This window comes from Oryzias latipes, chromosome 21 (assembly GCF_053564925.1).
Source record: "Oryzias latipes strain Hd-rR chromosome 21, Olatipes_Hd-rR_3.1".
In the NCBI taxonomy this organism is placed as follows: domain Eukaryota; kingdom Metazoa; phylum Chordata; class Actinopteri; order Beloniformes; family Adrianichthyidae; genus Oryzias; species Oryzias latipes.
The window spans coordinates 17,870,533-17,896,951 of NC_136257.1; the positions used below are offsets into that span (position 1 = coordinate 17,870,533).

The following is a 26,419-nucleotide window of genomic DNA, read 5'->3' on the forward strand; positions in this document are numbered from 1 at the left end:
AGCGCTCGCGTGAATGGAGGGGTCAATGAGACGCTCCCGAGCCAACCAAAGCGACACATATATTGTTGATACTTGGCGAGATATAGTGCAATTCTTTTTAAAGTAGAAGTTCCACCAGTAGAACTGTTACACAGTACAACATATAAGAAGAATTGAAAAGGATCAAGTCCCCCCCCACACACACACACCCCAGTCACCGCGTAAAATCAGTCAACGACCTAAAATTGAATTATCTTGAGTATTCGTGTGATTAAACCAAAAGTACTTTAAATTTTAAAAAGTTACAAACTTTATCATGTAGCATCCCAACGCAGTTGAATTTATAAAACACTGCGTAAATGCGTTAATGGTTCAGACTGAGGCACAGTTCCATCTTACGCACGGGTCTTTGGAGACGTAAAACAAGACGGGTAAACGCACAAACCCTTCGTAAAATCCTGGTCTGCCAGCGTCAATCACTTTCCTTTAAGTCTTCTTACCTCTGTGTTTTCTGGAAGACCCCAAATGAGCGAGACTGGCGAGGGATAACGCGCAGAAAATCCACCACTTGGTCTGAGCCATGTTATTGCTCTGAGCGCAGATCAAAGTGTGTAAAGTTTAAGAGGAAAACTTCAAGTTGTATTGCTGGAGTGTGCGTTTGTGCGTGTATGGCTATGACTTCTCTGTACGTGTGTGTAACTGTGGGCGCGTACTTCCGCTTCATTATAATATTGAGCACAAAATAGGGCCAACTTTATATTAGAAATTAAACCTAATTGTCTCCAAAAACTATAAACTTTTTATTATTTTTTTTTACATTTTGATACAACTAAATCGCAGCAGTGATGATTAGTTCAATATTATTTTTTAAATATTATTAGTTCAATATTATTTTTTATTCAAATGTATTGTAGTGGCGGTCACGTGCATGTTGGGTCTGCTGTCGGAACTAAGCTTAGTTATTTCATCCTGTTGAGTTTACTTATATTTTGCACCATGAGTATGGGGAGGGGAGAGGATAAGTACTGTGCGATGGATAACGCGTTTTAAAATTAAAGTTAAAAGTTATGTTAAGTCATCTGGTTGCCTCCGTCATTGAAGTGTTGCTGCAGTATAACATCATTTATTATAAGTATTATTAACTTGTTGGTGATATAAACTATTTGATATACTCCATATGCTAATTTTCTTGCCACGAGGAATAAATTATGTTTAGATTTTCACTAAAGATGGAATCCTTTTGTTTTTTTTTCTCATTTCCTCATGTCTGCTGTTTATTTAATTGTACAACTTTGCTTTTTCATTTATCAAGATTATCTTGTGACAAAATAAGATTATAAAAAACCTAGTTTGTTTGATAAAGTTGGGTAACTTAATGAAGGTATTGCAGCCTTTATTCACCCATTCAAGTGAGGTCATTGCAGGAAGTCCTGCAAAGCAGATAAGAATGATTCAGTCTAACTCAGAGGGTCAAGTCAAAGTCATCTAAGTTACAAATTGGCACAGTTCCAAGTGGCCCATGCTTTGAGTCCCATTTTCTCAGCAGCCGAAACAACTAGTCAAACATGATCATGTTCAAATCCCCAAAAACAGCTGGGGAACTAAGCTTGTTTTTTTTTCCCTGAGGGTATATTTGATATCCTCAGTCAGCCTGAAACATCAGCTGCCCCAATAGAGCTTTTTGACCTGTCGATGTTTGTCAGGCTGACAGGTATCGTCCTTAGTCAGCTTCCTGGAGTTGCTGACAGGAGTTTCACATGTGACACCCTTAACAATAAAACAAAATATGGGAAAATCAGTCGTAAACTGTTAAAAATATGGAAGCAAACAAATGAACTATACTCCCTTTGGTTGGTGACTCAGTAAAAACAATGTCAACACACCCTCAGCTGCTCCCTTCTGCCTTTTGGCTGCTCCCTTTAAGGTCACTTCCGCGAGTCATTTGCCTCTATCAACACATCCTTAGAAAAGTATGATTATTCCAATTTCCTCAAATTAATGTCTCAGTTTCATTTTCAGAGCTACAGAGAGCGTTGTTCATTCTATTCTTCGGAAATAACAGAGTAAAGGCTTTTTAAACTCTTGTTTGTGTTTGTTTTTTCTGCCTACCTATGTAAGGGGACCCAAGTCTAGGTCTCCCTGTGCTGCCCCAGCCTGGATAAAATGCAGGGTTGTTTCAGAAAGGGCGTCCTGTGTAAAAATCTCTGCCAAACCAGTGAAAGCTGACTTCACTGAAATCTGACCCCTGAAGGGACATCCTGAAAGCTGAACAATAGCAACATCTTCCATTGCAATCACCAAGCTGTTTTTAAAGGTTTTTGTTCATCCTTTTTCCTAAGATATTGGTTGAGTCTTACTCAGAGCTGCAGAAATATGACATGAACCGGACAAGAAATAAAAAACTAAAAAAATCATATTTCATGGCTATTAGATGCAGAACTGAATTCCCATTGCTTTATCATCGGCTGCAGAAGTGAGCTTGTTTCTTTAGGTGCAATTCAAGGCCCCGCCTTCCATTCCGGAATTTGACGCAAACCAGGAAGTACCAAATGGAAACAGGTTTCAGAAGGGAGCAATTTTGCATTGCTTCCAATGTTAAATAGTTCAACTTTACACTTGCAATCAATTGTTTTAATGGCTGTTATTTGACACAGTTTGTCATGTTTTGTGCCCTTATTAAAGTCAGTTCAATCCATTTTTATTTCTATACCCCAATATTACAACACAGTTCCTCAGCGGGCTTCACTAATTGTACAAAACATTAAATCAATTATAAAATACAAAAGCTAACTGCTAAACTAAACTTAACAGACTAAGCTAAACTGGGCATCCCTGCGCTTAGACCCTCCTTCTTGGTAAGGTGAAAACTCCTAAAAAATAAAAAATAAACAGATTCCAGGGGGGAAAAAAAAATGAAACTAAATGAAAAAAGCCATGTTTCTCCTCAATAAATGCAAAATAAATGCTTCAGCAAGTTCTGAAATGTATTTCAATTATTCTCTCTAATCTATTTATTCCTACTTGAACCTTCATCTGATCTTTTCAGCATATGGATAAGTGATAGGCGATACCACACTTTTAAGACTCGATAGTTACAGACTATTTTTTGCATAAATTATTCAATATCATCAATCGATACTGATTACTGGTCATTTCTTTTTGGTGAATTTTGTTTCTCAAGTATTTTATTTGCTATCGTAAAAACCAAAACCATCAAAAACTGGCCAGCTAACAACTTTAATGAGCAAGGTTAAAAATACAAAACCAACTCAAATCCCCTACTCATGCCATGCTGTGTTGTTGCTAAGGGTAACACATGCACTTTTATTTTCTTATTTATGAATTAGTAATTGATACTTGAATAGAATCATTATCAAAATTGTTGATGTATGGATATCTATATCTATACTCCCATTACTAATCTGGGTCGCTCTGTAATATAGAAACAAAATTGGCTAAATTTAGTGCAAAGTGTGTTGCCCAGTGGGTAAATCCAACTAAACTTCAAACTTTACTTTGTTCTGCATAATTGTCATCTATGGAACATGGTTGATGGGCAATCTCCAGTCAATGTGCCCCTCGCACTTTAGGCTATTTCAACCGAATGGCTTAATTTTGCCATTAGAAAATGATCCGTCCAGCCTATATGTGTCTGTTTTACAAGTCTGGCTTTGATCTTTCGAATAACAACCTCCAGTGTCAAATGACTATTTTTCATTTGTGAAATTATCTGGACACAGAAGGGCGTGTCACCTTTTGTGAGGTCGCACATCAGCGCTGATGTCAGCTTTCAGGTATCAGCACACAATCCCGCTGTGATGAGGTGCAGCCTGAGCCCATCTGCTGAGAGTGAGGTGTTCAGGGAGCCGTGCCAGGTAAAACGGATTAGAGCAGTTGTGGGGCATTGTTTAATCAATCACCCTGTGTGGCAGGAGACAGTTTGGATGCTAACCCAGGTGGCTGTAAGTGTGCCAGAATATGTGCTGTCACTGTTATTGTTTGCTTCTAACAGAAAAAAAAAATGAAACACTCAAAAGCTTTGTTAGTTTGTCTGTGTACAGAGTTGATGAGTAAAACTGTAACACTGAATGGATCCTGAGCGCTCTCATCTTTTGCCAAGAAAATTTGACTCACATTATGGTTAAGTGACTAATTTTAGCCGCTTGCTTTAATTCATACTACATACTACAAGCATTAGTCTACACTAAAAGTGAGGCAGTGTCCTTGAAGTTTACTTTTCATTAACAACCGTATTTAAATAGCATAAACTGTTCCAGTTTAGTCTGAAGAAGTACTCGGTTAGTATGCATCCTATAGTATGGTATAGTATAGTATACTTTTTATACTTATAGATCAAAGTAAAAAGGTTTATCTTTCCATCATCCAAACGTGGTTTTATCACCCACTCATGGTGGAAAAAGTGTTATCTGAGCTTCTTCATCCACTAAATCATCTTCAAATGGACATGCCATGCTCCTTCACCTCTCTGAAAACAAACTAACCTTCAACTAAACCTGCTCCAGACCAGGTTATGTTCAGAGCATGAGTTGCTATGGGAACTAAGTATACCCTGAAACATGCCTCTGTTTTTGGAACCGAAAGCGGTGGTTGTACACTTCTTTAGCCTTAAACTTACCGTGGGAGCTAGCATTACCTGCTTTCTGGAATACCCCCCAGGGCGACAGCCATTTTGTAAACAACAAAAGTGGGGACCTGGGACTTAGCCCCGCCCATGGCCACTGAGACTCATGGGAAGTGTTTATTCCCACACCATGAGTTAGGGAGCTGTGAAGAGAAGATAGCATCATGTTGTTACGGTTTACGAGTATGTTCAAACTAAGGCCCCATTTACACTGCGTGGTTCAAGTGACCTAATTCCAATTTTTTTCCTCTCATGTGGCACAGATCGGACATGACCGGCGAACGTGTAACAGGAAAAAAACGCATGGATTCTGATTTTCTCAGATCGGATTCAGGCCTCATTCATATGTGGAAATAAATTGGATACGAATTGGATACGTGCATATGCGTGTGCCATGTAAGCACACAAATTGGATATTCCCCAGTAAATGCGAGTCATACGTCAGTGACATCAACTCAGGACACCACCAACTGAGATCACATGACTTATTATAGGTGCTTTTGTGCACTGATTTTGCTGTTGGAGGACAGGTGGAGCCCCATCAGCGTGTTACCTTTCACCCTCAGGCTTCAGACCATAGTCGGTAACCGCTATTATTTCCGGTCCGGTCCCGGTCGGGATGCAAACGGTAACTAATCAAGCGGGACACCGTTGCTGTGAAACAGGCTGGAAGTCGTTTATTTCTTTGCTTGGATCAAACTGTTAGTACAGCACAACGTCTGCAAACACTTCCTCGTTCAAAACTCAGAGAGAGCACATAAGCCGGCCGAGCAGCCCTCCTTTTTCCTCTCCCGCGCATCCCCTCTCCTGCCTCATCCAGCAGCTCCCAAGGCAACGCCTCCTTCCGTCCCTGCGTTGCCTCCATGACAACCACTGTCACACAAAAGAAACACAACAAAAAAAGGGGGAGGGACAAGCTAAGCTGCTAACAAGCAGCTGTAGCAGATTTCGCCATGCTAAACGTTTGCCGTTTGGACCAACATGCATCTTCCAAATGTGCTTTTATTACTGTCATGATTATTATTAAGGGCCTGTCGCACATAGTTTTTTAAATCCGTGCGGTCAGTGCTCAGGTCTGCGGAAGGCGGAAATGCTGCTACATAGTCCTCCAAAAGTCTACGTTTGATAGTTTCAGCATTGTATAGTGTACAGGCAAAAATCGGATACGAGTCACTTTTAAAAGATGATGTAAGCAGGTCGTCTAAAAAATCGGATAGTCAGAAAATCGGATTTGGGCATCAAGACCTGCAGTGTAAATGCAGCCTAAGTGAGCTGTAATGTCGTATATTTAGTTGGAGAAACTACTCTTCTGCTCCTCCCTCCCCTCTTGACTGAACCTGTTGGGGATTGTGACTTCTGTGGGAGACAAATAGTATCCTATTACAGCCAATTACATGGCAGCTTAACTCTCACCACTGAGATAAGAGTGATGCTCTATTTGGCCTAAATTTCACTCCCCCTTTCTCAGGCCACCTTCTTCTATGCCCCACAACTACACATTAAGCGCACTGCCTCATAGGGCGCTCACTACAGTTTGGAGAAAATATTAGACTTTTAAGTGCGCCTTATAGTCATGAAAATGCGGTAAATAAAATTTTCTTCTCAGACAACAAAACTTTAACAAAATCTTTTGACATTTTCATTTCATTGTCAACGAAAAAAACGACACAAAAATGCCCTTTGATGACAACATTCAAACATAACGACTGCTGGTGAAGAAGGCAGGAGCAAATGCAAAGCGATCCGATCGGAACACAAAGTCCTGCGGTGAGGCTGGGCATGCTTCGTCAACCAGCCCAGAGAGACGCTTATATATTTTTGTGATTCAGGTGAAAAAATGGGTACACCAGGTAAAAAAAGAAGAGCAGATATTTGGACACATTTTACATTTGACGCGACCCTCAACAAGACTTTGTGTACGTTGTGTGGACCGAGCATCATCAAACTTGAAGCAACATTTGGAGACAAGCCACCCTGAATATATCCACGCAAAGGTAAGCATGCAAACACTATTATTACTAGCGTCTTGGGGCCTTCTTCCAAAGTTAAAGTTACTCTCTGTGAAAGACAATACTCATGACAATGATACGATAATCTAAAACCTTTTATAAAATGAAGGTGTTGCTAAAAAGGAAATCTTTTTTTTCCCCCCTATTTTACCCGCCATTCTTTAACCCTTGTGGTATCCTATGGGATCCAGATGACCCCATCTTTACATTGACGTGTTCTCCCTACCATGACAAAGGTGGATAAAGACGGAGAGGATTTCATGTAATCAATGGACACCAATGAAGATCACAAATCATTAAAGAAAAAAGGTTTAGCGCACTGTCTAGTGCCTAGGATAGCACAAGGGTTAAACAGCTGCAGAAGCCTCTGAAAGATGATAATGGCCCACCGGGTTCCAAGAAGGCTAAAATTACCCAATAGAGTATTTCAAATGTATTTCAAAGTGTTTTGAAATACAAGAATGACTCAACAGAGCAGCTGAGCAAAGAAAGAGCGTTAGCTAAATGGATTGGGAGCACAGGATTACCAATCACAACTATTGAAGATGAAGACTTTGTTCACATGATGGAGACAATTGATACAAAGCTGACTGTTCCCAAGAAAACTAAACTAAGTGACCTGATAGATAATTACTATAAAGATCTTTCAGGAAGAGGTTGGCTGCTGCTCAGAAGATGTCTATTGGGATTGATTTGTGGACAAATAAAGGACTCACTGCTTCATTCATGGCTATTAGTTGTTCCAACATTTTTATGTTCATTTCCTAATAACTATTGTTTATAAAATGTTAGAAAAACTGACCACGTCTTCAATAAAGGCTTTTTTTTATGTTCAGACGTTTATTATAAATGTAGTGGAATTATAATTTTGTTTCTTTGAATGTGTTAATTTTTTAAGGTTGTTGAAGCTGAATTTGCAGAAATGACAATTTTTGAAATCAAAGTGAAATAAAATGTTGCTTTTTTTCTCTAAATTTGTTAAGTCTTTGTTTGTTATTCATATGTTCATAACTTAGTAAATTTCATAAAAAATGCTTTACCTTTTATTTTAGATTTTTGTTGAGATAAATATCTACTGTAATTCAGTTGACTAAAATTAGACTAAAACTAATAGAACCAACAAGACTAAATTGCCACTAAAACTAAACCTTATTTTAGTCAAAAGACTATGACTAAAAGTAAATTGGAATTTTTTGTCAAAATTAACACTGCATGACTGCAGACATCAACGTCCAGAACCGGAACTCCTTGACCAGAGTTCCTGGAACTCGAAAAAAAACGTTTTAACTGACAAACCTAACAGTCACATAATTTCCTGTTTTAGGCTTTAAGCCTTGTGCTATCTTAGATGACCCCACCCTTGCATTGACGTGTTCTCCCTACCATGACAAAGGTGGATAAAGGTGGAAAGATTTCATGTAATCCATGGACACCATTGAGGTTCACAAATCATGAAAAAAACGGTTTACTGTCTAGTGGGTCTAGATGACCCAACTCCCAATGTTAAAGTGCCTAGGAAAGCACAGGTTAATAAATATTTTCTCCAATTCTGACTTCCGGGTTCCCCTTTTGGCGCATCCCGTCAGGGGTTGTCGCAGTAAATCAGCTTCAACTTATTTAGACAGGTGATTTTGGCATAGATTTTTTATGCCGGATGCCCTTCCTGACACAACCCTGTATTTTATCCGGGTTAGGGGGCGGCAAAGGGAGACCAAGATTCGGGCCCCCTGTGGCTACATAGTTAGGCAGTAGCATCAAGTAGCTCATCACGCCCCCTGAGAACGAACCCTGGTTTATGTGCCCGTCCTACATGCAGCCAACTGAGCCATCCAGCCGCTGGGTTCGCTGAAGACAATTTTACAAAAATATATTTTTTTTGTTGTGTGAAAATCCCATTTAGTCCCATTTTTAGAAGTCTAATATTTTAAAAATATAACTGGTTCAACAAAATTCAATTCAGTTTATATAAGGGTCAGTTGGAAAACAAGGTTATCCAACAACAAAACATAATAACTATAGATGCATATTTAGTTATGTTTGAAGTTAATTAGAAATAATTTAGTTTTGTAACAGATGATGATTTTTCACATAAGTTCAAAACAAAATGATCTTAATTGGGCATTAATACTAATAAAAGTTTACACAGACCTCTTAGCAAAAAGAAGTACACCTGAAGTTTATATGATTAATTTTAGTATGCTTGAGGATAAGTATAGCAAGTATAAAATAGACTATGTACGTGTAGTGTAGGAATTAAATTAACTGAATACTTCTTCAGACTAAACTGTAATATTTTAAGTTTACAATATATGGATAGTAACCGATAATAAATGACAAGTACTTTTAGTACAGACTAAGTATACTTGTAGTACACTTAAATAGACTACTTTTTACTAAATGACTGCAAAAGGAAAATTATCTTTAGAAATAGAGACCCTTTAGAGAAAAAAAAAGTATCACAATGGTCTGAGCAAGCTCTCTCCTCTGTGTGCATGCCCCCCTGAACGTTTGTTTAGTGTGGGATGTCAGCTGACAAGAATGTGCCTGTCTGTTGGCCTGATCTTGCAGAGCCATTACTCATGCTGTTTAGGGAAACCACAGCCTCTGCGGTCCTTCACCTTCTGTCTGCACAGATTGAGTTTTCTGGGGAAAAAAAGAAAAATTACAGATGGAATTTTCTCTGTGTCGTTGTTTCCCAGAAAACACTGACCTCAATGTGTAAGTTTGGGATTTTAACAGATGAGAGAATCATCTGCTCTTTTTCCAATGGTTGTACGGAAATTCAGTCTTCAGATGTTATTTTATTTTTAAAGCTTTTTCATATGTTTCACACTTGGGTTGTACAAATTGCAAAAACCATCTCCCAGCTTTCATGTCTCCCACACAGCAGGTTCTTTTAATTTTTCAAAGATCCATAACAGTAATTCCAGTTTTCTCCTAATTTATTTCACTTTGTGAGCGCACAAAGTGCTTATTTTTCACAGAAAAATCCGTTAAATTCTCTTTTAAAACAACAAATGTAGCATGTGAATGACAAGATTTGAAAAATCAGCTAAACATTGTTACCCAGTGTGTGGTAAAACTTAAGACAAGTGGGCCGCTGAACACTGGCTGACATTGAAAGGTCACACAAATAAATCTAATAGTTCAGTCTAATTCAACTACTTTAGAAAGCCACAATTTACTCTCAAGGTTGTCTCAAGGGTGCACTGGGGGAGCAAGAAAAAGAGTAAAGAAAGAAGTCAAATTCTTTCAGCATTAATCATTCCAATCAATTTTTTATAAATACATTGTAAAAAAAAATCCTATATTAGTGTCACATTTTCTTTATATACAGTACAGACCAAAAATTTGAACACATCTTCTCATTCAATAAGTTTTCTTTATTTTACATGATTATGAAAATTGTAGGCACACTGAAGGCATCAAAACTGTGAATTAACACACGTGGAATAATATACATAACAAAAAGTGTGAAACAACATGTCATATTGAAGGTTCTTCATGGTACCCACCTTTTGCTTTGATTACTGCTTTTCACACTCTTGGCATTCTCTTGATGAGCTTCAAGAGGTAGTCACCTGAAATGGTCTTCCAACAATCTTGGAGGAGTTCCCAGAGATGCTTAGCACTTGTTGGCCCTTTTGCATTCACTCTGCGGTCCAGCTCACCCCAAACCATCTCGATTGGGTTCAGGTCCAGTGACTGTGGAGGCCAAGTCATCTGGCGCAGCACCCCATCACTCTCCTTCTTGGTCAAATAGCCCTTACACAGCCTGGAGGTGTGTTTGGGGGTCATTGTCCTGTTGAAAAAGAAATGATGCTCCAACTAAACGCAAACCGGATGTAAAAGCATGCTGCTACAAGATGCTGTAGTAGCCATGCTGGTTCAGTATGCCTTCGACTTTGATTAAATCCCCAACAGTGTCACCAGCAGAGCACCCCCACACCATCACACCTTCTCTTCCATGCACAGGACAAGGTGTGATGGCCCCTCTCTTTACCCGGGGCAGAGTAAAGAGCCGTATGAACCATGTTGGACTCTGGGGACATCAGGGACCGGCCTCCTGCGGGTGCCCAGAGTTAGGACTAAACAAGGGGAATCAGCGTTTCATCTTATGCAGCAAAAAGCTGGAACAGTCTCCCTAAGGTTGTGAGACAGGCTTCTACTGTGTTAAGGTTCAAATGTAGACTCAAAACATTCCTCTTTAGCCGTGTATATAACTGACGTTTCCTTAACGACTCCTCTTCTCATTTCTTTTCTCTTTCCTTTCTTTAAAAATACATTTTATAATGATTAAGTGTATTTAATCTATGCACTGTTATGTATTTTGATTTTAATGCACTTTCCTGTTTTGTGAAGCACTCTGAATTACTTTCTGTACGAATTGTGTAATACAAATAAACTTGCCTTGCCAAAAACAAAGAAATTCTGAACCTTTTGGCGACTCAAAATCAAATTATTGTTAGTGTAGCCAGCTTTCCTGGCTTCAGTGTCGGTAAAGCGGAGTTTCATGTGTAAAATAAGGAGCTCAGAGACACGTTTGGGTGCAGAGGACCGCTACTTTATCTTCCTTTTCATAGACATAACTAGAAGTCCATTTGTCACCTTACGTCATGAACCTGTCATGCACAAAGGAAACACCAAAGCGGAAGGAAAACAGTGTGAGATACGTCCCCTACTCTAGATGAAACATCTCATTTCAACATAAAACAACAATGAAAATCGTCAGTTGTATTAGCATAAGAACGTTTAAAATGCCAAAACGTGCATCTCCTTAGACGGAAGCGTCACACAGACATAGAAACCTTGTCTTCTGTGAAGAAAGGAAGGATTGATGTGGACAGCTGCAGGGATACCGATGGCTTCAACGGGCTGCAGAGATCCTGCAAGCCCCCCCCATCAATAAATAAAACATTAATAATTCGTTAATCAAACAAATAAGCTTCCAAACATTTGGAACGTTAGCAATAAACATTCAGCTAACCTATTCAACTAAGTTTAGTCAGTCTGTTTTGCTGCTGCGCGGCGTTCACTTGTAGCACTGTATGAGGACTTCGTCTTTAATCTCGTAAATTTACAAGAACAAAGTTGTTGTCATAGTGCCTCTGGCAGTCTCTCCTCCCCCCCTTCCCCGATCTGCTCAGCCTTCCAGATTGGACCCAGCTGTCAGCACTCACCTCATCAGCCTGCCTACTTAAGAGGTTTCTTCACCAGCATTCATCGACAGTTCATTGCTTCTCTATGGACAGTTTCCTATGTGTGCTGACCTGGGTCCTACCTGATCACAAGCCTGTTGAAAAGTCCACGCTGTCTCTCACGACTCCAAGCCACGTCAAGTCTCTGAGCTTCGCCACTATTCCAAGCCACCCCAAGCCTCCAAGCCACGCTACTCCTTTCTACTGCTCCACACGAGCTGCTACACCTCAGGAGGAAAACAACATCCAGACTTACCTGCCAATCCTCACTCAACCTTGGACAATAAATCATTTAAGTCGACTCAATCTCCTGTTATCCTTCCGGGTTCCAGCAATTAGGTCTCCTCAGTTCTGCTGACCATGACATTTGTAAATTTATGACTTTAAGTCTCGTAATTTTACTTTTTTTTTTTTGGTGGCCCTGAAACTCCATCACAGCAAATATCCTGTAATTGAACCAAATAAATATTAATTTAAAAAGATTTAATTAATCAAATGTGTTTTTTTTTGTCTCTTACAAAACTTTGTTTTGTGTTGTTTTTTTCCCTGAAAGGAATGATTCTTTATATTTTTAAATAAAAGTTCCAGTTTTGCCTAATTTGAGTCAGCGTTTGTGGTTCTCACATCCAAACAAAACTGCTTTTGCAATTTCAATAAATTGATTTTTTTTTGTATAATCAAGTTCAAAAATATTTTTAATTATATCAAATTAAATTTTCAGTTTGTGTAAATTAAAATGAAATTTTTAAAAATTTGCAAAAATAATCTTTGCACAGAGATGAGCTGATTAGCAGTGATTTAATGTTGTCTAAATACTTTCTTGGAGGATTCCCATAATTCTCTCTGATGTTTGCGGTAAAGTGTTGCTTAATATGCTCAGATTCTTTTACACAGTCTCACTGATGAAGCACTTCAAACTACAAGGCGTTGAGGTTTTGCATCAACATCTGCTGTTTTTAACATGAAACTGCTGCTGCATCCAGTAACCACTTCCAACCTCTCATTATCATTACACTCAACCTTTGGAGTGAAAGGGTTCCTCTCTTACAATATAAGGATCAATTCGCCTCTGGTTGCCTCACATAAGCGAACAATAGGAGCAATGAGCGGCCTTAAACCCCGCCTTGAAATCAGCCTCTAAATGTGTGAGGAGATATAAGACTTTTCTTTTCAACCATGAGCAAAAATCAGAGATGATGCTCACACGAGCATCTCCGTTTATAGCTCGACACATTTGTTACCCAAGAGCCACCCGAACCCACATAACATTAGCTTAGAATCTCAGTCGAGCAGATGAGAGGCTTTAATCTCAGCAAGATGATGAGCAGTTAGGCAGCAGGCGGCAGACGGGCCTCCATTATCTTTGAAAAGAAAGAGGGGGGAAAAAAGAGAAGCCAACGAGTCTTTTCGATGTAAGTGTCAGAGCAGGGAGAGATAGAGGTAATATCTAATTACTGAATTTTCTAAACTTGAGGTCATGCAGGTGAAAGTCATTTAAGTGCATTTAAGTAAAATCCTTCCATACATTGCAAGAATAAAATGATTGTGTTACAGCTCAAGCCAAACAAAGGACCTTGAGGGGATTTTCATATAATTACTTCATTCAGAAATGGGGTGGCAGAGGTTTTATTTTGCAATTAAGAACTCATGGTTTCTCAAACTGTGAGAAACTTAAAGTAGTTTTAGTGAAACTGAAAGAAACAGTAATCTTGCTGTAAAGCATTTTTTAAAGAAGGGGATTCTGGGTGTTATTCTGAAATAAATTGTTCTGTGATTTTTATACCTTTAAAAAACATCTTTTGAAAATGATTGTGTGTAAAACTACCCAAAGACAAAAAAGGCAGAAGAAAGAAAAAAAAAAACTTTTTTTATTATTGATTTTGTCGATTAGGTAAAAAGTGAACTTGTAAACTGTAGACTTTTGAAAGTCTAGCTCAGAATTATTAATAAAAAAAATTCTTTATTACATCAATTCACAATGTTCAGATTTCAAATTCCTAATGTTTTTATTTTATTTTGAGAAATCGTTTAACAAAGAGGATGTTTTTGCTTTGATAAATTAACGCCCCTCTCACCCTTCCACGGGTGGTGTCTCCTCCAAGCTCGGGTCCTCTACCAGTGGCCTGGGAGCTTGAGGGTCCTGCGCAGTACCTTGAGGTCTGAGGTCTTTCCAGGTATCTGTTGTAGCCACTCCTCCAGCTTGGGGGTTACTGCACCGAGTGCTCCAATTACCACAGGCACCACTGTCACCTTCACTTTCCAGGCTTTCTCCAGTTCTTCTCTGAGTCCCTGGTATTTCTCCGGTGTCTCATGTTCTTTCTTTCTGATGTTTCCATCGCTTGGCACTGCCACATCCACCACAACGGCTTCCCTCTGTTCTTTATCCACCACTACAATGTCTGGTTGGTTCGCTTTTACTATTCTATCAGTCTGGATCTGGAAGTCCCACAGGATCTTGCCCTTTCATTCTCTACAACCTTTGGGGGTGTTTCCTATTTTGACCTTGGGGTTTCCAGTCCATATTCTGCACACATGTTCCTGTATATTTTTCCAGCCACTTGATTGTGGTGCTCCATGTATGCTTTCCCTGCCAGCATCTTACACCCTGCAGTTATGTGCTGGATTGTTTCAGGCGACTCGTTTTTTTTTGTTTGTTTTTTAACTTGTCCTGTCCAACAGCTAGGCAAACAGATGAGAGCTGAGGGCCTCTTGTGTTGGACATATTTTATTTTAACAAGAGGGGTTATTAATCTTCAGACAAACCAAAGGTATGTCTGAATAAACCCCTTTTGTAATTGAAGCCAAACTTTATTAATTTCAATCATGTTTGAAAATCTTTGGTGTTGGACCGGACGGAAAAGGAAAGAGCGGAAGAAGAGAGAGGGACGTTAGAGAGAGGGGGGGGGGGGGGGGGGGGTAGGAGGGTGATAATAGGAGGGGAAGGGGGGTAAGACCATGAAGCAGCATAGAGCAGACAGGTTTACTGGTTGTTTATCATTACGGAATGGTTCAAATGTAGTACAAAAAGGGCGGGGCCTGTTCACACACACTCAAATATTATCAACACACCTGCTAGCTGCAAAAATGTCCACATGTCAACATGTACACAAAACAGATAGTGTTCACGAACGCATACCTATGCCTTTAAACCAACTAGTGTGAAATCTTTCATTCATTCAAACATGCAAACTATTAGTGCAAAAGTGAGCTAACACCTGTGCTCAAGTGAGTGTTTATGTTCTTCTAAAATGGATGGTGGAATGTGAAAAGAAGGAGGAGGAGCGCCCAGCCACCCCCACACCCAGACCCCCCCCGCAGCAGCAGCGGCAGCCGGAATTCCCCCAACGCCACACGGGAACAGGCAGGGAACAACCGCCCCCCGGGCGACCAAGACCGCCACCCAGGCCAGGGCCAGCAGGACCGCCGCGAGGCCCCCAGAGCCAGAGAGCAGGGAGGCGCGGAGGGAAAGAGAGCGCCGCCCCAGCCCAGCCAGGAAAGCAGCCCCCCCGCCGCGCCGGAAGAGCCCAACGCAGGGCCCCACCGGAGAGGGACGCCCACAGCCCCAGACGAGCACCCCACCACCACCCAGGAGTTCCGGGCATCCCCCCGCCCCGACTCCAGGTACGAGCCAGGACCCCCCAAGGGAGACCCGCTCCGCACTCCAGGCAGCCACCCACCCGGCCCACGGTTGGTCCAGGTAGGAGCAAGGCAGAAGGCCGCCGCCCCCGCCCAGGAGGGGGGAACCCCGGGGAAAAAAGGGTGGCCCACAAGGGGTGTTATAAATATGGCCCGACCAGGCTCGGCCATGTTGGAAGTTTGGCGGGGCCCAGCGCCCAGGGGCAAGGACCAGGACCCACCCCCCAGGGACACGAACACCCCCGGCTCAGGTGTAATATGAACCCCCCCACCGCGCGGAGAGAGCACCGCCAGGCCCAGGGAGCCGGCACCCAAGGGACACGGCCCCATCGCCAAGAGGCCCGCACCCCCCACCAGGGAAGGGGTACGGGACAGATGGACCCAGGTCCCACCTTGTTTGTAAAATGTGTGTGCGTGTATGGGTGTTTGAGAGGGTGTTTGTGTGCATGTGTGTGTGTTTATGTTTGAATGTATATATTGAAGGGGGAGGGGTGTGTGTACTAAGGGGGGTGCAGTTAAAATTGGCGAGTAGGGCACTAAGGGGACATCTCCTGATTACTCACAGTGATGTCCCCTCACACTCCACACCAAGGGGCCCTAAATGTCTAAGGTGCGGTTAAAATTGGCGGGTAGGGTGCCAGGAGGACATCTGCTGCTTGCTTGCAGTGATGTCCAAGCACCCCCCCTACCAAGGACCCTACATGTCTAAGGTGCAAATAAAACCGAAAGAGGGGGGGCCCCACTCCATACGGCAACCATAGGAGGGGGGCCACTGCCAAGTAGCCCCCCCCAAGGCGCATCGCAGGCTAGACCCCTCACCCCCTCACCCTAATATGAGGTTATATGAGGAAGGGGGTAAGTTGGGGACAGCAGGTAGACTGTCCCCGGGTGGTCAAACAGCCGTCCCCCAGCCCCCCCCCAGCAAAGGGGCCAGGGCCACCCAGCCCAGGGGCCCCACCCCCGGAGGCGCTGACACCCCAGGCCCGGCACCACCCACCCCACACAGAGAGAGAGGATGCAGAAAGCGTCGCCCCCCCCCCCCGGAGCAAGCCCAGGCCCCCACCCCCAGACGCCGGCCCTAGAGGAGCTCTGGTCAGGCCTCGACGGGACCGAGGAGGCCAACCGGCCGAGGCAACCACTGATTGCCTCAGCGGAGACCCCGACCCGCTAGCCCCCCCGACCCGTACCAATAATTGCCCCCCCCTCCCCCCCAGAACGCCCCCCCACAGGACAGGGCCGACAAGCCCCCCACCCCACCCCACCCCAGACCCCGCAGCCGAAGTGGGTGACACCCAGAGCGACCGGGGGCCCCAAGAGGGTTGTCCCCTCCCGTCCCAGAGCCAGGGAAGGGCCGATCCCAGCCCCAGGTGCAGATGGGCAGCCCATCCGGCGCCGCTGCCCCCCCCCCCCCCCCCCCCCCCGAGCAGGGCCCCCCGCCAACCCCCCCCAGCACAGGCAAAAGGACCACCCCCCCAAGCCAAGCCAGACCACCACCCCACCACGCACCCCCACACCCAAGCCCAGAGGACCACGCAGCGCCCCAGCCCGCCCCACCCAGGCACCGGACCCGACCCCCCGACCAACGGAGCCCCCCACCGCCCCCGCCAGGCACCGGAAGCCCCGACCCCCACCCCAAACCACGGCAGAAGGGCAAGGAGCAGCGACGACCGCGCCCCCCACCCCCTAAGTCACGGAGTAAACCACAGGAGACCAGAGAGACTGAATTCTTTCAAAGTTAATTGAGCTTTGGGCTGACATTTTTTCCAAGCTGATATGATCAAACAGCAGATTTCTGTGTTGACTTATGTTTATATTTTTCTTGTTTTTCCAATTTATTAAAATAGTTTTTTTGGCAATACAAAGAGTTATGAAAATGATAGATGCTAATCCTTCTTCTATATCGATGGCACTCATGTCACCAAGCACACAAAGTGACGGTGAGGCAGTGATTGAAACGGACTGATAAATCGGCACATACCTGCTGCCAGAGAGCCTGGACAGGAGTGCAGAACCACAGTGCGTGCATGTAGCTGTCGGGTAGATTATTATCACAGTGCTCGCAAATGTCTGAGTTACTGAGACCCATCTTGAACATCCTCTGTCCAGTGTAGTAAATTCTGTGAAGAGTTTTGAGATGGATTAGCTGCAGATTTGGACTTTTTGTCAGTTTAAAGGTGTTTAGACAGAGTTCTGACCAGAAGCTTTCATCTGTGCTGATGCTCAAATCTGCATCCCATTTTTTTGTTGGAAGGGCAATATTGTTATCTAAATTACATAAAAGTTTGTATATTTTGGAGAGAGTTCTATTCATTGAAAAATTAATCAGAGTGGTAACTACATCTGGTAGCTTTAAATCGTCGTCTTTAAATTTATACTTTTTAATAATACTTGATTTAAGTTGCTGATATTCCAAGAAGTTATTTATTCCATATTTGTCTTGAAGTTCCTGGGGAGTTATGAATCTTCTATCAATAATTACGTGCTCTAGTTGTTTTATGCCCCCTGCTTGCCAAGCTGGGAAGTGAATCATTTTTTTGTTAATAAGGATGTCCGGGTTGTTCCAGATGGGTGTCATTTTGCACGGTTGAATTGATGATTTTGAAATTTGGAGAAATTCACACCAGGCTGTTAAAGTGGCATTTATATTAATGCTTTTGAAACATTCCTGTTTATTAACTGTTTGGCTAATAAATGGTAGCTGTGACAGGTTGATCTTTCCACATAACGCCTGTTCCAAGTCTAACCATGAGTTGGTTTCTGGATTATTTTTTAACCATTTTAAGATATATTGTAATCTATTTGCAAGAAAGTATTTGTGGAAGTTAGGTAATTCTAATCCTCCACAGCTTTTTGCAGATTTTAAAGTTTTTAGACTAATTCTTGCAGGTTTGTTGTTCCATAGAAAGCTTGATATGGATGAGTCTAATGTTTTGAACCATTTTAATGGCGGTTGTGTGGGAATCATTGAGGAGAGATAATTAACCTTGGGTAAGATTTTCATTTTAACCGTGGCTACCTTGCCCATAAGGGACAGAGGCAGGTTGGTCCAGCGTGTTAGATCGTCCTGTATGCTTTTCAGTAATGGGGTGTGGTTTAGCTGCACCAGTTCTGATAGTTTGGGGGAAAAGTAGATACCCAGATATTTGATATTTCCTGTTTTAACTGGAATTGTGAGTCTTTGTTCCATATTCCTGTTGAGTGGTAATAAAACAGACTTATTCCAATTAATGGAATAGTCTGATATGGAGGAGAATTCATTTATGATCATTGCTGTTTCATTTACAGAATGTAAATTCCTTAAAAACAGTAATATGTCATCCGCATAAAGACTAATTTTATGATGGCTGTGTTTGGTTTTTATTCCTATAATGCTCTCATTCTGTCTTATTGCTGCAGCTAAAGGCTCAATGAATATAGCAAAAAGAGAAGGAGAGAGTGGGCAGCCCTGTCTGGTTCCTCTTCCAAGAAAAAACCTGTTTGAAGTCTGTTTATTAGTTCTAACTGATGCATTGGGGTTGCGATATAATATTTTGATCCAATTGATGAATGCTTCTCCAAAACCAAACTTATGAAGAGCAGCAATAAGGAACTTCCAATTTACTCTGTCAAAGGCTTTTTCAGCATCCAGCGATAGTACCGTCATTTCCTGGTTTTCAATGGTGGCAAAGTCTATTATATTAACTAGTCTACGGACATTATCATCCGAGTGTCTGCCTTTGACGAATCCAGTCTGGTCGAAGTGAATTATGTGAAGAGTGATTATTTCTATTCTCTGTGCTAGTGCTTTGCAGATAATTTTTACATCTGCATTGATTAAAGAAATAGGGCGATAGCTTGAAGGACTAGTGGGATCCTTGTCTGGTTTTAGAAGAAGAATTATGTTGGCTGAGTTCATGTTAGGTGGCATTGATTGGCTCTCATTAATAGATGTGACCGTTTTATAAAATGTTGGTGCCAGTTGTTCCCAGAATTCTTTATAAAACTCAGCAGGAAAGCCGTCAGGCCCTGGTGCTTTACCATTGGGCATAAGTAACAGAGCTTCTGTCATGTCTCGTCAAGTTTCCTGTTGTCTCGTGTGGGGTTTCCTGTTTTGTTTTGAAAGTCTAACCTACCTCTCGTTCCAGACCTTCCCCTTCCTGCTGTGTCTGCTCCCCACACCTGTGTCTGCCTCATCATCCCTGATCATTCCCACCTGTGCCTCCCCTCCTCATGTATTTATAGCCTGTGTTTCCCTTTGTCCTGTGCCTGTTTGTCATGTGCTTTCACCTGCCAAAGCTAGCTTCTCTCTTGATTCAAGAAATTAAATCCTTAAGCTCTGCATCTGAGTCCAGTCCTGTGTTCTGCCTTGTCAGCTTCATGAAGTTCAGACAGCGAGAGCGGAGAATCTAAGTTTGTGATTTGATCCTCATTTAGCCTGGGTAGGTTTACATTATTAAGAAATGAGTCAATACTTTGCTCTGACGGATTGATCTGCGGTGTGTACAGGTTTTTATAAAAGTTTTCAAATGCGTTATTAATTTTGACCGGGTCATGAGTGACATTTCCTGTTTGGTCCATAATAGAGGTGATTGATGATTTTTCTCTATTAATTTTAAGCTGATTAGCCAGAAATTTGCCAGATTTATTAGAGTTTTCAAATCTAAGGCGACTCTTTGCACAGCCTACACCTTGGGTCTTGTCTGGTGTGGTAGATCTGAGCCTCTATTGCTCTGGTGCTTAGGGCTTGTTCCTGAGCTGCCAGGATGAGTGCTTCAGTGCTGTCCTGTAGCCCAGCCCTTTCTAGCCATTGGTAGGACTTCTTGATATCACCCACTTTAGTTATGGTCCGGTGGTACATCCCATGCAGGGGTTTGTCCTCCCATGAGGATCTGTCCTCCAGCACGGTATCCTCTGCTCTCCATTGTCTGAGACATTCACTGAGCGCACTGTCAGCTGGGGCCTTGAGCTTGATGTACTCATGCATCTTGGATGTTTCATCCTGGATAGGGGCTTCCAGGCTCACTAGTCCTCGGCCTCCTTCCTTGCGGCTAGCATACAGTGCTCAGGATGCTGGATTTGGGATAGAACCCTCCATGCATGGTGAGGAGCTTTTGTGTGTTAACATCTGTGGTCTGTATCTCTTCCTTTGGCCATCTTATTATTCCTGCAGGGTATCTGATAACTGGCAGTGCATAGCTGTTTATTGCCTGGTTCTTATTTTTGCCTATGTGCTGGCTTTTCAGGACTTGCCTTACTCGTTGGAGGTATTTAGCTGTTGCAGCTTTCCTTGTTGCCTGCTCCAGGTTCCCATTTGCCTGCGGAATTCCAAGTTACTTGTAACTGTCCTCAATGTCTGCTATTGTTCCCTCTGGGAGTGAGACCCCTCCTGTGTGGACTACCTTGCCTCTCTTTTTCACCAACCGGCTGCATTTCTCCAGCCCAAATGACGTCCCAATGTCAGTACTGTAGATCCTGGTGGTGTGGAACGGGGAGTCAATGTCATGCTCGCTCTTAGCATATAGCTTGATGTCATCCATGTATAGGAGGTGACTGATGTTGGCCCCATTTCTGAGTTGGTATCCATAGCCAGTCTTGGTGATTATTTGACTAAGGGGGTTGAGACCTATGCAGAACAGCAGTGGGGACAGAGCATCACCTTGGTATATCCCACATTTGATGGACACTTGTGAAAGTGGCTTGCCATTGGCTTCAAGGGTGGTTTTCCACAGCTTCATTGAGTTTCCTATAAAGGCTCTTAGAGTCATGTTGATGTTGTACAGCTCCAAGCATTCAGTGATCCACGTGTGAGTCATGGCATTGAGTCATAGGCGTTCTTGTAATCAATCCAGACTGTTGGTGTGTCGTTACCTGCAGTCTTGAGCAACTGTTCTGTAGACCAGGAGTTGGTGTTTGGCTCCTCTGGAGTCTCTACCAATGCCCTTCTGTGTGTTGCTCATGTTGCTCACCCACAGTAGCGGTTTTAGGCACGGGCCATACGGGCGATCGCCCGGGGCGGAAAAATGACGGAGGGGCGGCGCCAGCGGCTCAGCTCTTGTAAAATACTTTATGCACCACTATTGGTTTACTTATATCACAGAGTTTGTTACAGCCTGAAACCTGGCGGCGCCCCCGCCCCGCAGCTGCGCTCCCTCCTGTCTTTGAGAAGTAGACGCAAATGTGTGTGAGAAGGAGAAGGGAGGGGGCGCGGGGTGAAGAAGGAGAAGGGAGGGGGCGCGGGGTGAAGGGTGAAGGCTGAGAGGTGAGCACTGAGCTCAAAACGCATGCGCAAACCTGGCTGGATCTTCTTCCAGGGGAGCAACGGTCGCGGGCCGCGACTCAGTGCTTGATGAAAAAACAAAAATAAAAATTGCGCCGCCATGTAGCGAATTGGCGCCCCTGGGTGCAGCTGCACGCGCTCCTGCTGGAAATGTTTGACGAACGGGGGGGGGGGGGGGGGGGGGGGGCTGCGGGTATAAGAAAGTCATGCTTTTTTGGTTATTTTTGTGTGAAATGAAATGCCCAAATAAAAAATGGGAAAACAAAAAAAATTCTTCACTTAGATGACAGTTGGTTTAGTCGACAGACTTGATACCTATGTCAGGACATTTATGCTAAATGCAAAAACATCTGAAATATGGAGAAAAAAGGTCAAAGCTGGTGCCCAATTTAGAAAGAAAAGAGAAGAAGAGGAGAAAAGAGACAAAGAAAAGGGTATTATCGCATAGCTAGATGCACGTTTTCTAAATTTGAATGCTACCTGCCCTACAACAACAACAACGTTGCAGAGGAAAAATCTCTTGTTTGGTCTATCATGACCAAAACTGAAGTAGACCCAAATATTGCAAATAACGTCATTTTCAAGATATTTATTCTTAAATGTTTGCTCTGCCTTAACTTGTAACATTAGTTATGATTCGTGTGTCTGTCTGCTCTGCTGTAACACAAAGTTTTTGTTGTGTTTTATTGTTGTATATTAGTTCATAATGTTAAATAAGCTGTGATGGTAGCATGCTGCTGCTGCTGCTGCTGCTGCTGCTGCTGCTGCTGCTGCTGCTGCTGATGCTGCTGCTGCTGATGCTGCTGCTGCTGATGCTGCTGCTGCTGATGCTGCTGCTGCTGTTAGCTTTTCAAAACTCCAGTTGATCAAGTCATACCTGAGATCACCAATGTCTCAGGAGCAACTCACTAACCTGCTGTTGTTAGTATCAATCATTCAGGGGGGGAGCAGATTTCATATGATGACGTTATTGACAAGCTTGCATCAGGAAGGCCACAAAGGTTAAGTTTTAGTTAGTGTTTTCTGTTCTTAGTGCTGCAGTTACATTTATTCTAGTGTATTATTAGTGTGATTTGTAGTTTATAATATTTATTTCAGATTATTTGTGTTTATTAAATATTTCCTAACTGTATTTTCAGTTACAATAAATGGACAAAGTGACTCTATTGGGGGGGGGCGCCAGAGGAGGGTCTCGCCCGGGGAGTAATTCAGGGTAGAACCGCCACTGCTCACCCATGTGCCTATTTATCTTTGTTGCAATGATGCCTGACATGAGCTTCCATGTTGTGGAGAGACAGGTTATTGGCCGGTAGTTGGATGGGACTGCACCCTTTGAGGTATCCTTCTGGATCGTTTGCCCTTCCGTTAGCCATTCCGGGTGAGTCCCATCTCTAAGCAGCAGGTAAATTTGTGCTGCCAGGTTGTTCTGTCTCCCCCAGGGTTTTGTGTTTTTGTTATTGGTTAAATGGGTTTAATTGTTATTTTCTCTTATTTGGGACGGTAAGATTAAAAAGTTCATTGTAAAGTCAAAAGGTAATGTCTTACGCTGCCATCTAGTGGCCACATGTGGTGCGTAACGTGGGAAGCTTGGTTTGGGAAGAGAGGCACGTGCTGCGTGTTCGAGAGTGGTGCGCATGCGTGAAAAGTGAAGCTCTTTGATGTATTCAGAACCCTGTGAGAAGCGATGATCTTTTTACAAAATTAAAAGTGGCTCAAGAAAAGCAAGTCTGTGGAGTTTTTTGAAGCCCTTTGTGTTTAGCTCGCTGCATAAGCTGAATCATTACATTTAGCTGAGGGCAGAAGAGTAAAAAGATCATCGAGTCAAGATCGCGGACAAAACGAATGACGAAACATGTCCGACCACGAAGAGAGCACGCAACTGGAAGTCATGTCAGAATGCAAATCCTCTTCTTCACGTCGTTCAAGTAGTTCAGCCGCAAGCCTAGCTGCAGCTCAAGCACGAGCTAAAGCTGAAGCCGCCCGCACTAGAGCAGAGTACGCCAAACGCCAAATAGACATAGAAGTTGAAAAGGCACGCATGGAGGCTAAACTCAACGCTCTGAAACAAGAGGGAGAAGCCGAAGGGGCGCTCGCTGAAGCCAGATTTCTAGAAGCAGCTTTTATGGAAGAAGCAGAGTTTTCTGAACAGCCAGAACTTCCAGTTACAAAAGCCACATCAGAGAGACTCACTGAGGACTATGTAAGAAGCCATTTTCACAACAACCCACATAAAGAAGAAGAGAAAAAACATCAGGAAGAGACATACAGAAGTAACCCAAACCACGAGCAGACAAATCTTCTGTCACCAACTCCATGGCCACGTGAGCACCCATCAAGCTTTGCACCACCGTGGCAACCAAAGGTTTCCCCACCTCACTCACCCAGCCAACCCATCAATGCTCCATCTTCAACACCACAGAAACCTTCTGACATCTCTAACCTCGCTGCTTTGCTCTCGCGTCGGGATCTACTGACCACAGGGCTAACAGTGTTTAATAACCGAGCTGAGACTTATGTGGCCTGGAAATCAATGTTCCTCAATGCCACCAAAGACTTAAGTCTGAAATGCAGTGAAGAACTTGACCTACTCACTAAGTGGCTTAGTGGTGAATCTCTCCAACATGCCTTAAGGATCAGAGCTGTTCATGTGAACAATCCAGAAGATGGTCTTCATCGTTTGTGGCAAAGACTGGACAGAAATTATGGCTCAGCTGAAGCTATCGAAGCTTCGCTTTTCAAACGTCTCGAGAATTTTCCTAGAATTTCTCCTAAAGACAATCATCTTCTACAGGAGCTTGCCGACCTCCTCTTGGAACTCAATGCAGCAAAACATGAAGGATATCTTCCTGGTCTGAGTTTTTTGGACACTTCAAGAGGAATAAATCCAATCGTTGAAAAGCTCCCACATGGACTACAGGAGTCATGGATCAGCCAAGGGTCGAAGTATAAAAAAGACTATAATGTTCATTTTCCACCATTTTCTTATTTTGTGCAGTTTGTGAACGACCATGCAGAGATGAAAACAGATCCCGGCTTTGTTCCAGAACTGGAAAGTGGAAAGCCAGCAACGTTTCAGAAATCCAATCACGTCAAACAAAACGCAAATGAGCACAGCTAACGCTCACCCTCCAAACCCAGATAAACTGTGTCCCATTCACAAGAAGCCACATCCGCTGGCGAAGTGCAGGGGGTTCAGATCAAAAACATTTGATGACAGAAAGACTCTTCTTAAACAACTTTCTATCTGTTACAGGTGCCTTGCTTCAGCTGAACACAGAGCTAAAGATTGTAAAACCACAATTCACTGTTCAGAGTGCAACAGCAACATGCACATCTCTGCCATGCACGCTGGACCACCCCCATGGAAGGTTGCAGACGGTGATAAGACAACAGATGTGCACGGCGGGGAGCCAGATATCTCATGCTTCACAGTGACCACCTCAAACTGTACCGAGGTATGTGGACAAGGTCTGCATGGTAAATCCTGTCCAAAGATTTGCTTAGTCACCATTTATCACAAATCAGCCCCTGAAGAGAAAAAAAGATTATACGCAATCTTAGATCATCAGAGCAATGTTTCACTGGCTCGTTCAAAGTTTTTTGACATTTTCGATCAGTATGGTGAAGCCCTCCCATATACTCTACACATACTCTAAGAACATGCTCTGGTACAGTCGACAAAACAGGACGGAGAGCATTTGATTTTTACATTCAAGACATCAATGGCCGAGTGTCTATGCCCCTGCCCGTGCTTACTAAGTGCAATAAAATCCCAGACAACAGGAGTGAAATACCAACTCCAGAAGCTGCAGCTGCTCATCCTCATTTGTCTCATCTATCCACACAAATACCACCTCTTGACTCGTCAGCTGAAATTCTCCTGCTCCTCGGTAGAGATGTCATACGGGCTCACAAGGTACGCCGTCAAGTAAATGGCCCTCATGAAGCACCTTATGCCCAGCAGCTCGACCTTGGATGGGTCATTGTGGGAGATGTGTGCCTCGCTGGTGCTCACAGACCTACTGTGAACTCTTATAAGACGAACATACTGGATAACGGTCGCCCCAGTCTGTTATCTCCTTGCACCAACAAAATTCATGTCAAAGACAAGTCAACAGAAAACTTATTCATCTACGAAAGGAGTCAAGCTAAAGACAAGCTTGGAGAACAGATCTTCAAAAGAACAGCTGATGATGACAGACTGGCATTGTCTTCAAATGATGAGACATTTCTTAACATCATGAACAAAGAATTCACAAAGGATGAGTCAAATGATTGGGTCGCCCCATTGCCTTTTCGATGTCTCCGGCAACGGTTGCCTAACAATAGAAAAGAAGCCTTTAATCGTCTCATGTCACTACGCAAAACTTTAAGAGAAAACCAGAAATGAGAGAACACTATGTGGAGTTCATGGAAAAAATCTTCGAAAAAAAACAAGCAGAAAAAGCTCCACCTCTCAAACACAACCAAGAGTGCTGGTATTTGCCTAACTTTGGCATTTATCATCCACAAAAGCCAGGTAAAATTAGAGTTGTTTTTGACTCGAGTGCTCAGTATGGAAACACATCTCTCAATCAGGTTTTACTCAAAGGACCTGATCTCAACAGTAGTCCTGTCGGAGTACTTCTTCGCTTCAGAGTTGATCCATATGCTGTAATGGCAGACATAGAACAAATGTTCTACAACTTCAAGGTCAGGG

At 43.0% G+C, this 26,419-nt stretch overlaps 2 protein-coding genes across 2 annotated transcripts in view; both read right to left on the reverse strand.

Moving 5' to 3' along the window:
• The window catches only part of tfpia (tissue factor pathway inhibitor a), a 63,813-nt gene extending 63,132 nt beyond the window's left edge, over positions 1-681 (reverse strand). Inside the window, exon 1 of the mRNA XM_023950477.2 lies at positions 480-681. Coding sequence (XP_023806245.1) covers positions 480-561 — 82 coding nt within the window. The 5' untranslated portion in view covers positions 562-681. The remainder of the gene's footprint in view (positions 1-479) is intronic.
• LOC144988674 (uncharacterized) overlaps positions 1-26,187 on the reverse strand; it is a 71,150-nt gene extending 44,963 nt beyond the window's left edge. The window contains exon 1 of the mRNA XM_078939356.1: positions 26,174-26,187. The gene's annotated coding sequence lies outside the window, so the exon portion shown is untranslated. The remainder of the gene's footprint in view (positions 1-26,173) is intronic.
• Positions 26,188-26,419: the final 232 nt, after the last annotated feature.